The 11,126-nt window shown below is 41.2% G+C and overlaps 1 protein-coding gene across 1 annotated transcript; it reads right to left on the bottom strand.

Annotated features, from left to right (window-relative positions):
- Window positions 1–3,532: 3,532 nt before the first annotated feature.
- Window positions 3,533–10,855, bottom strand: LOC104078656 (fructose-1,6-bisphosphatase 1-like; the record flags this gene model as incomplete). The annotated part of the gene is made up of 6 exons (XM_009580369.1): window positions 3,533–3,949; window positions 4,946–5,065; window positions 6,316–6,453; window positions 7,689–7,832; window positions 8,851–8,943; window positions 10,693–10,855. Coding segments are annotated over 6 exons (850 nt in total), but the record flags the coding sequence as incomplete, so codon positions are not given.
- Window positions 10,856–11,126: the final 271 nt, after the last annotated feature.

The following is an 11,126-nucleotide window of genomic DNA, read 5'->3' as shown; positions in this document are numbered from 1 at the left end:
TTCTAACAGAAAGTTTGTTTTGGAGTTAGTGGTTCAAAGGGTGTTCTCAGAGCTAAGAAGTTCATTATTTGCCTTTTTTGTATTTTTTTTTAACTGAAAAATCCCCAAATGCTTTTTACGGGTATTGGATACTTTTTGGTATGTATAAAGCACAATGCTTTGAGCTGCTGCTCAAATAACACTCCTTCAATAAGAACTTAACTTACACTAATATGTAAAGAACACAGAGTCTGTACCCAAGCTTTTCAGAAATATTGCAGCCAACAGTGAAGCAAGAAGAGAAATAAAAGAATAAAACTTGGATAAAGGCATAAGACTGGGTTGCATGAAAACTTTACCCTGTTTTGATAAACACTGTGATCCCACTGAATGATAAAAACCTGAATGATTAGACTGAATGATTAAGCTACATAAATAATTGCCATTTAATGGGAGGGAGGGGAGAAATCAGATTGTTTCAAAAATGTGTGATGATTCTTTATAAGCGTAAGAACCGCTCAGTAAGATGGGTTGGAACGACATAGAAAGGTTAAAAAAATAAATACCTCCATTTGACAGATCTGTGGGAGATTTGCCATCTAATGTAAAGATTACACAAGAGTTCTCAGGGATGATTCACACTTCCACTGGCATATAGGCTAGCCCTGTGCCTTAAAGGTGACACCTCTTCTAACTGATTTCAAATGTTAGTCGCTTGAATGGTGCCGGCTGAAATTGGAGCCAGCAACCTTTCGCCAAATGCCACAGTTCATCCTCCGAGCGGGGCAGTGGTTAGTAACGCCACGGGGGCTGGAGCTGGACCCTGTGACAAACCAACCCTCCCGCCCCTCGTCGACAGAGAGGACGAGCTCTGAAAGGGGCTGTGGGAGGAGATTACTGAATAGTTCTCCCCGCTGGTGGCTACAGGGAGATGCCGATCAAATGTGGGCTTACGTATTTACAGATAGAAAGAAAAACCCAGCTCACAATGTGAAAAATGCTAAGCATAAAATGTCAGTCTACACCCAAAACCGAAACACTAGCAAACACAGGCAGTATTGCCTTACCTTCTATAACCTTTACCTGCTGCCAGTATGGTGTCTTAAAAATAGATATATGCAGCCCAGGGATTCCTGAAGACCCTGAGGGCAGAATACAGCCGAGGAATTACTATAACTAGACAGAAATGGCTGCTGTGGATACCGTCTGTCAAGTTGTGCCAACAGACTAGTGAGGCACTGTAGTCCAAACTGATACATGGAAAGCTGGAGAAAAGCTGTAAGGGCTTCCGACTATCCTCTGCTTAGTGTATTAAATACAAAAATGTGTCCAGCTACGGCTCTGTGGAATGGCCAAATTAAAAACTTAAGGATCTAAAAAAGTTGTGCACGACAACAATAGTCATGCACTTTCCTCTAGGAGCAGCATCCAGAACCTCAGAGAGGTTTAGAGTCCTTCTCAGCATGCTGCCTGCTGTAGCTGATTTAGTGAGCTTGGAGCTTTTAAAAGTGCTATGGGCTATGTGCTAGAGCCAGCAAGCAAGGAGATGCTCTGGATAGGAATATGCAATTCCTTTGGGAAGTGTTTCAGAGTGTGAGGTAGGCATCTCTAGCCGCTCCTAGCACCTTCCCTCCTCATCAAAAACTGAGAGACACTTGCTGTTTCTTTTGAAATCACGATGAAAAGACAAAACAGATGCAAGGATTGAATTTTTTTTCTTTTACAAAAGTGAGAGCATGGCCACATCCCAGTGGTCGGCTGCTCACATGAAGGGGCAGAGGAAGCAGCGTAGGTCCTAGCGCAAGAAGGAGCAGCCTGTGAAGAAAAGCCCGGGCCACAGGAGTCCCCCAGCACACAGCTGTTCCACTCCCTCTCTGGTTGCATGAAGTCCTCTCCCACGTCATGGCACAGCGCTCACAGCTCCGGACAGTCAACCCTCTCCTTCCAGGCTGACCCCCAGACTGGCAGCAAGGGCACCCCGCTGGGAGATGTGGGTTTGAGCCTTCTCCCAGAGGGGAATTAATCAGAAATTAGACAGTATGGTTGCTGTTTGTGGGGTGCCTGATTTTGCAGGTGCATATCAGACAAAGTACGTAAGCCATGGCCTGCTCGTTTCCCAGAGCAGAGTTTGGCCTACGGAGGAGCCCGATCCTGTGCAGGGCCAGATTTAGGCCCTGAAAAGCAAGTGCACCAGCAGAAGGAGAGCTCAGTGCAGATCTGTCCAAATCCTTTAAGGGCTCAGGTCCCTGAAAGCCCTGTCTTTACTAACAAAGCCTCATCGGAAACAGCATTTCAGCAGAAACTAGGCTATTCAGTCCCTGGCAGAAACACCTTGTCCCCTATCACTTTGGAGAACAGATGCATATCTAAGGTTTGCCAGCATGCCTCCAAATGCCCCAAACACAAGCTGCGTCAGAACAAGGGCCCCCAGGTTTTTCTGTGTGTGAGCGCTCACAGAGCACGCCTTCGCACCATGGCCTCTAGCTTCCCCCACACTCTTTTCTTCTTGTTTTACAAGAAGAACCAAGCTCAGACAGGCCACCCGCACTGATGTATCCAAAATCCTCAGACGAGCAGATGCATAGCTCATTGCACCCACAGACAGGGGCTCCCAGACCATGGCTTGAGTGAATGTTCAGTGGCACTCTACCCAACAGCGACATCCACATGCCCCTTAGTTTGAGTTCGGCGAAGGTAAATGGGCAGTGAGAAATGTCAAAGGCTTGCAGTTTTGGACTGATTCAAAAAGCTGGTGAGCCATGGCCATAAACTGTACCCAGACAGGTGGAGAGCCCGTCTAGCTCCCAAGCACTAACGTGTTCCCAGCAGCATGCTCTGAATCAGCATATTAAATGTCAGTATGCTTTGTGGGGATCTTCGCAACTTAATTCTGCTTGCGCAGCAGAATCCTTTTCCATGATAATGCACACTCCCAAAATAACACAAAGAACACCCGGTGGGGGTTGCTAGCAACACATAGGTTCCTTTTTTTCATCAAGCAAGCAGGTTAATTTCTGGCAAATATAGCCAGCTCATCACAGCAGAATGGTACCAACCTGTCTACACATGCTCGTTATCCAATTGAAAATCCAACACCAAAATGTCATTTTCCATCCTTCTGTAACTGGATCTGATAAAGTGCCAACTGGCAATATTGACAGTATGTGTCAGAAGTAACACACACTAACATACATGTTTCACAAATGTTAATTCTTGGTCAGAATAAGCCCAGACTGAAGTACAATAAGTAACTTCTGGGGACTAGAAACAACGTGTGAAGGTGTCCACATTAGCATTTATATTTATTGCCAAAGAACTAGACACTGGTCAGTCTAGTGTAAAAAGAAAGGTCACTCACTGTAAGAGGCTGCAAGACTTCCCCCCCCTAAGATTTTTAGAAGAGGACAGAGTCAGACACTCTGGTAATAGTCTGTAGCTTGTCTGAGAAAGTTGAGTCTTCCCCTAGTTATTGAATGCAATGCAGTAGTTCGTTGTAGCACAGTGGCTTTTATGTAATCACAAATGATAAATGAAAAAGCAAACATACTTTTCCCTTGCTTTTAATTTTAGTGCTTCCTTTAATGTGATCTTTTAATGCCTTTCATTGCACAGTGCAATTGCACAAGATTTCACTTCTAAAAAATCTTATGAAAATATGGCTCATTTGCTTTCCTGCTACAGAGGTCAGGCAGTTCAGTCTTGCAGTACTGCAGCAGGTTCTTTGGTTGAGCTGAAAGGCATTTCTTCCCATCCGCACAGTGACTGCAGCAAGCTTTCTTTACTTAGCTGAATGCTTCTTGACTATCTCAAGGTACTCCTTCACATCATCAGGAGATCCCAAGACAACAGGCACTCTTTGGTGGATATCCTCAGGCACTATATCTAGTATTGCTTGATGCCCAGTTGTTGCTATTCCCCCAGCCTTCTCAATAACAAACGCCATAGGATTGCATTCGTAGAGAAGTCTCAGCTAGAAGACAAAAATCAAAATGGCAATCGTCAGCCCAGGCAATGCTTGGAATCATGGAATGTAAATATATTTGGCATTTGATTTAAAACCAATCAACACTCCAAGTACTCCATATTTCATATAAACTTTGACTCAAAAATGAAATTGTGTTCTTTTAAGCAGAACGCAGTGAATACTGGATTTGCCTAATATGAGTGCTTTCTCCATATCTCATGTTTACATTGTGCTCTTTACACAGAGATAAAGCTCGTATGTAAGACACAACCTTTAACAAGGCAGCACACCACGTAGGCCTGTGTGAAAAGAAAGAAAAACACTGGCCCCGAGTGTGCCATTAGGTTTCTCTAATAAATAACTGCATCTTATCTGCAACCTGAAGCAATAATTTACGGACAATTACAAAACAGATGAAAGGTCTTTGCTAAATAAACAGTCCCCCTGTCAGCCTCTAAGTGTCTGACCTTCCCCGAGTGACTGTCGTCCTGGCAGAGGCAGCCAGGCATAGTTCCTCCAGATGAGGCTGTGTTACCAAGTACAAGATGCAAGTGGTTTTCTCTTTGGCAGAGCATCTAGTAAGGGGCGCACTACATTTAGGCTTCTTACATCCTAGCTTGTAATAGGAATCTCAGGGTAATGCGGGTTGTTTCCTTTGCTTTGAAATGTTTCGCTTGGTTGGGGGCAGCGCTGTTTGGGCTGAGATGGTACAGAGAAGCCTGTCTGAACAGCACATCCCCTGGTACGTTCCATAATCTGAATATGTTTGGGGATAAAGAGAAGTCAGTACAGTTGAAACAGGTTAGCAGCAGCCCTAAGATAGGTGTCTGACAACAGGTTGCTGTCACTCGTGACAGTGTGTAAGGGGTGGCCGTACCCACACACCAGTGATGCAAGCTACCAAGTTATAAAAAACATGTTCTGCAGTCAAAATACTGATCTGTCATAGTGAAACATCTAGATAATGTAACATTTTCTATAACTGGGCTTATTCAGGTTTACCTTTCCTTTGGGACTTTTGGAGTTAGCAGGATACAGAAAGATTCCTCCATACACCAGCGTGCGATGCACATCAGCCACCATAGATCCTATGTACCTCCCACCATATGGTGAACTGCCATCCTACAGAAAAACATATAAGTAAACGTAACTTTTGAGCACATCAGGGTAATCTCCCCCCTCCCCGCCCTTAGTGGTCCTAACATCTCACTCCTCCATATTGCGATTCATTGATAATATTCAAAATAGTTTTGGAGAAAATTTCAGTTTCCTCCTCATTTTCTAATTGGGAAAATCCAAGGAAAAGGACGGACAGAAGATTTCAGCATAGGTGAGTGGCAGTGCCAACAATAGAAAATGCATCCCAGCTCTCCATCGGTGCTCTAACCCCTGGAAAATTCTGCATTTCTAGTAGCAAAAAGATCAAGTGCTAGGAATTGATGTTGGGGTTTTTCCTTTTGTAGCAGAAAAAAATATCAAGGAGCAAAAGAAGTTATTTCTCCTACTTCTTCTACCCATTTTTGCCAGCTCGTACAACTTTTTTGGTACAAAAAAGTTACTAGTTGACTACTGATATTATTTCCTTATTATACTCCAGAGAGTACATTTTAATATCTAAATAAATAACACCTTAAGCCTGGCACAATGCCAGATGAAAACACCAGTCTTTGTTCAAAGCAAGATCAGGAAGTTAAGAAGGGACACAAACACTTAACAATAGTAAATATTTACACTTCATTGTCGACGTAATAACTGCGTTGATGACAGGCGTAAGGCATGAGAACAGACACGATTTTTACGGGCAGAGCTTCAGGCCTCCTGACACCAGGAAACTGCACGACCACAAAGCGGACCCTGAAACTACACTAGCTTTTCAAGTGAGAAGCCCCCTCAGGACCCAGCCAGTGCTACCACTGAGCAATGACCCACGGCCATCCCCACGCGGCTCTCCGTCTACTTGGACGCTGCAGCGAGGAAGCAGCAATCTAACACACGTGTCGATCAAATTTCTTCATCACCAAATAAGACTTCCTCTCTACTTGACTACCAAATGCCCAGTTTTGCCGCCAGCACCACTACTCAGGCCCCCAGCCAGGAAGGAAGATTAAAAAAAAAAAAAAAAAAGAAGAAAAGAAAAAAGAAAGAAAGGAACAAAAAATATGAAAGAGGTGCAGTGCAATACTGAAGGATGGTAAAATATCTGGTCACATCAACTGCTGCTCTAATTATCAGACCTACATGAAGATACATTTTAAATAGACAAGAAAGGAAAACAAGCTCTGAACAGTGCATGAGACAGTGATTGATCGTAAAGTTGGAAATTACGAGTTTTGCTTGTCATCACAAAGTTTCTCTTAAACAGGGTCTTTTACCTCAGGGAATTTCTTCTTTTTGAGATACTCTGTGACTGCAGGATCAAAGTATTTAGCGTAGCCCTCATTGAGACTGTAGATATTTCCCTTCTTTTTGATTTTCACATCCCTATCCACCAAAATGAATTCTCCAATTGCCTAACAATAAGAAAGAAAAACAATTTGTTAACGTTAATTTCTCATTTATTTACAAGTCAAGGCAAAAACCAATCATACACACAATTTGGGAAAAATTTACTGCAGCTGCCACCTTCTTTAATAATTCAGTACCTACGAAAAAGTGGCTATTTGCAGTCTAGATGTGAAGTGTTTTGTTTATCCATAAAACACAGACAGAGCATGAATCCTAGGGTCATGCAACCTTCTTCACACTACCATTCCCAGCTCTCTATCACTTTTCTATGCCAAAAAATGCTGTTGCCTGTAAAGTTATTTAGCTCTCCACTCTTTTGCTAGGCTTACAATAAAAGTACAGCTCTGAGGAGTTCGAAAACTGAGAGTGCCGGTTGAAGCAATGCATAAACATCTTCAAACAGCTGTCGATATTAATAAATTCCAGTTTCTCTTAGCTTGGGCTAACTGGAAGCCTGGAGTCAAGAGAGCCAATCTCTGTAACCAAGGGTTGGTCTGTTTAGTTTTCACTAAGTAAATTTGCAAGTTAGTGCTAAAAATAAACAAAATAACATGCACGCATGCTCAAAGTTAAATCTGCAATCTGAATATGGACAAAAATACATGCAGCTACTCAAGCCTGTCACTTAACAGGGAGCACCAAGTTGTATTTCCTGCTGCTTGACTACTGCAGGTTCTAAAAATTTAATACTGGCAGGTGGCACAGCCTGACTAACTGGTTACAAAAAAACAGGTCACTAAAGCAAACTACTTTCTGCTATGATCAATATGATTTTTATTTTAAAATTCATACGGTTAATGTGTGCTAGAACATCAAACACACCCACACACGTCACTTACTCTTTTACACATCATGGTGGGATCTGAAAATACAGAAGAAGATTAAATATTTCTGCTTCTCTGGTTTACTAAGGTCCTAGCATTAAGGAAGAAACAAACAAGTCTTAAAGGGCATTCTGCATTGCAGAAAACAGCTCAGTTTAAATATCACATGATTTGGCACATGCTGTATATTTGCTTCACTGACTCGGCTGTTTTCACATTGTTGAATCACACATAGCGGGCAGGCAGAATGCAAAAATCTCTTGACATTATTGCTGATGGGTTATTAAGGGTACTTCACTTCTCCACGTTAGCTTGAAAATTGCTCCTTTGTGTGATTTTTTTGGCAACAAACCGTTCTTATGGACAATACCTTGTTATACCTAATAAAGGAACAAAGAAACAGAAGACATTCTCACCGGATCCAGCATGAAACAGTTGACGCCTCCAGCAGAAGTGGCCAGTACCAGCATTGTGGCACTCCCATAGAGAGCATAACCAGCTGCCACAAGATTACGCCCGGGTTGTAAAGCATCTTTCCCAGAAGGTTCATCAGGGGACATCTAGAATAAGAAGGAGCATAGTCAACTTTACTTCGTTTCTACAGTCGGTACATAACTGGATTCTCTGGGAGAGGGACGGTCTTCTACTCCATATCCCTGCATGAGGTGGCACAAATGCTTCCATGACCCACAAGTGAGATTCCTAGTGGATGCACTAATACAAATTATACAGAGGAAACAAACACATTGATATAGAAATGCTCTTGTATAAGCCTAGTTGGAATGCAGGAAACAGGAAAGGATTAAGGAGATAATATAGAGCTGTGTACCTCCATGTAGGTGATGATGAACACAGCTCAGAGGAAAACTCCGAGGCACAGTTGAAAAGCAAGCAATGAAACATGACTCACGGAGTTCACAGGTGATCAAAAATACTTGGCATTTTTTTGTTTTCTTTTGCTTCATACAAAAATTAAGTTGAAAATATTTACTTTGGGATGTATGACACATACAAAAGATGATTAAAATGGACAGTTGGGTGTGTTTTATCCGACTTACTTTTTCCCCCATCTTGTGACATGTAAGTCTGGTATTTCAAGCTCCTTCAGACAAGGTTTTTGCCTTTCAAAGTGAATTAGACACTTCAAATGCACATGCCATGTTTCAGCTCTGGTTTGTGTTTGAAGCCTGTCCTCAGGCTAACAGGACTATTAGTACAGAGAACAAGAAAATCTGAAAACACATTCCCCAAGTAGATGACAACCACGTGGTATTTTTTCTCAACACAAATATTCATGAAATCTAAGACCTGATGTTTTTTGTAAGGGAGCTGGCTAATTAAATATCAGCCAGGCTTCCATGTACGTATAGGTACCTCATCTTCTAAGAGAGTAATGCAAATCCCTCACAAATATTTTATACAAGTGTCTGTGAAATAGCAGATTTAACTTAAAGCTGGTCCTGAAAGTCTCTTCCACAAACAAGTTTAGTTAGATTTTATTAAGCCTTCACATGCAATTATATCTCATCAAAAGCTGCACAATAATAGTTTTTTGTCTCCTACATGAAAGCAGTTTACCTTTCTATAGATGGCAAAGATGGTCCCAATGGAAACAAGACAGTCAATGTTCGATGAGCCATCTAGAGGGTCTATGCAGACTATGTATTTACCCTAGAAAATACAAAAGAGGGAACTAGATTAGTGACATTATTTACCCACTTCCCCCAAATAAAAATACTTCAGTAGGTAAGTTTTCTCAGAGACTTTCAAAGCAAGATAAACTAAAAGGCTTTTATAGATTATAAAGGAACGGAATTAAAATGTTAGAAATTCTCTGGCCCAGGTTTCATCTTGACTACAACTGTGTGATTTGGGCCACAGCAGAAGCTGGGAAATCTTTAAAGTAAGCAATAGATGATGAGATGGAAAAGGTGAAGTTTTCCTATGCAATTTTTAATGTTAAAAAGAAAAAAAAAGAATAGTTTTTCATTATTAGTTTAGCTTCATCTATTTAACTAATGCCAATCCATTTTGATAGACATCCTGGAATATCTACCATGTAGGCTACACTTTCTCATCTCTAACAAAACAGCTTTCTGAATTATAAGGAAAAAGACAAATGAAGATCAGCCTTTTTCACGTAGCGTTAAAATTAGAGAGATTAAAAAGGCCTTTAACAGCTGACATTCATAAACTATGCATTTCACTTTACTGCATGTTCCGCTTTAAAATCCTTAATGAAACTCTGTGCACTGAATTAACAGATGCTTAGAAATTACCTTAGCCAGTCTGTGGTCTTATCCTGGTTTTGGGGGGTTTTTCACCCTGCAAAAAAGAATGGTCCCTGCCTGTTGCTGTATTACGGATTCCTGTAGGTACAGGAAATTGCCAGTATAGGAAAAACAGCTGAATCAACTGTACCTTTTAAACAGCTTGTTTTCCCCTTATTTTATCCATAGTCGTTTTAATAATCACATGTAACAACAGCAAGCGTTTATTCGCTTTTTGTTTGATTTCACTCTGCATGCCAGAAACTTATTTAAGTCCAGCAATGCTCCACTCTGCAGGTAGGCATTCTGGGTAGGAATTCTGATAAAAACACCGTATTAGCTCACATTTAGTTTAGAAAAGCATCAACACTGAGCCTCCCTCAGTGACCTTTGAGGATCATATTTGTTCAGCTCTAAAACAATCTTTGTTCATCCGGTGCCCATAAAATCAATTTTGAAGATTTCTCAACAGGGAGAGAAAGAGAGAATGGCTTTGACAAAACAAACATTATTATACATTCTAAATTATGTTTTAGTTATTCGTTCTCACTAAATTTTTACTCAGATTTTTACATGACCACACCAAAATGCTAGCTAAGAAAAAGGAACTATCACTCAACAAGTGCAGGCAGACTTGTGAATATAAAGAATAATAAATTATAAATAAGTAAAAGTTATTTTTGTTTCATTGTTGCTAAGTCTTTTATGAGCTTCAGGGAGAATTTGCCTGAATTAAAGAACTCCAGATTTGACCTGCACAGAACAGCTCCTCAGTGTCCTGCTGACAAGGCTACTTTACAAAGGGGCTTGACTGATTCAGAGCACAGTTCCAGAGATCAGATGGGATAAACAAGAAATAAGTTTCCTCCACAATTAGGAAATCATGGCAAAAAAAGAAAGTGGGGAAGAACAACAGAGAAAAAAAATAAAAACAACAAACATCAGTCTCGAGAGCAGAAATAAGAGAAAGGACAAATGTTGACTGACACTCTCTCCACCAGTCCCCCTCTCCGCCCCCCCCTTCATTTGCCAATATAGAAAAGTACGTTTTCTGAAATTCTTAGCGCGGTTTCAGTTTCTCAGATCTGAAGCAGTACACCTGTAAAGGCTGATTTGAAATCAAGCAGGGAGAACCTTTAAATCTACTAACCCTTTTTTCAGTTTCCACTATCACAGCATCTTTGTTTTCTTCCGACACGATAACACATGTACTGAAGGATGACTTGAGCATGTTAATCACCAGGTCATTGGAAAGGATGTCCAACTTCTTTACTTGATCTCCTGTCACATTGGTAGACCCAGCAATTCCATAGCTACAGCAACAGCACGAGAGAGCATTTCGTGAGAATGGGGCACTGAAGCTCCCTGTTTCTGGCAGTCTTATATTTGTAAAACGTCATGTAAACAGCACTTTTGGATGATATCTCAGTTCACTAAGCCTGTTTTTTATACAATGTCCAGTGGATTCTTGCCGACATTGATCTTGATTGTCAAGCATTGTTATCCTGATGACATTGTCATCTTGATGACATTGCTGACATTCCTGCCAACATTAGCTGTGGTGGCAAATCTAGAAGACACCGA

Source organism: Fulmarus glacialis, unplaced genomic scaffold (genome assembly GCF_000690835.1).
Source record: "Fulmarus glacialis isolate BGI_N327 unplaced genomic scaffold, ASM69083v1 scaffold38076, whole genome shotgun sequence".
NCBI classification, from domain to species: domain Eukaryota; kingdom Metazoa; phylum Chordata; class Aves; order Procellariiformes; family Procellariidae; genus Fulmarus; species Fulmarus glacialis.
Note: the sequence above shows the minus strand (reverse complement) of the source record. Positions and strands in the feature narration are given on the sequence as shown.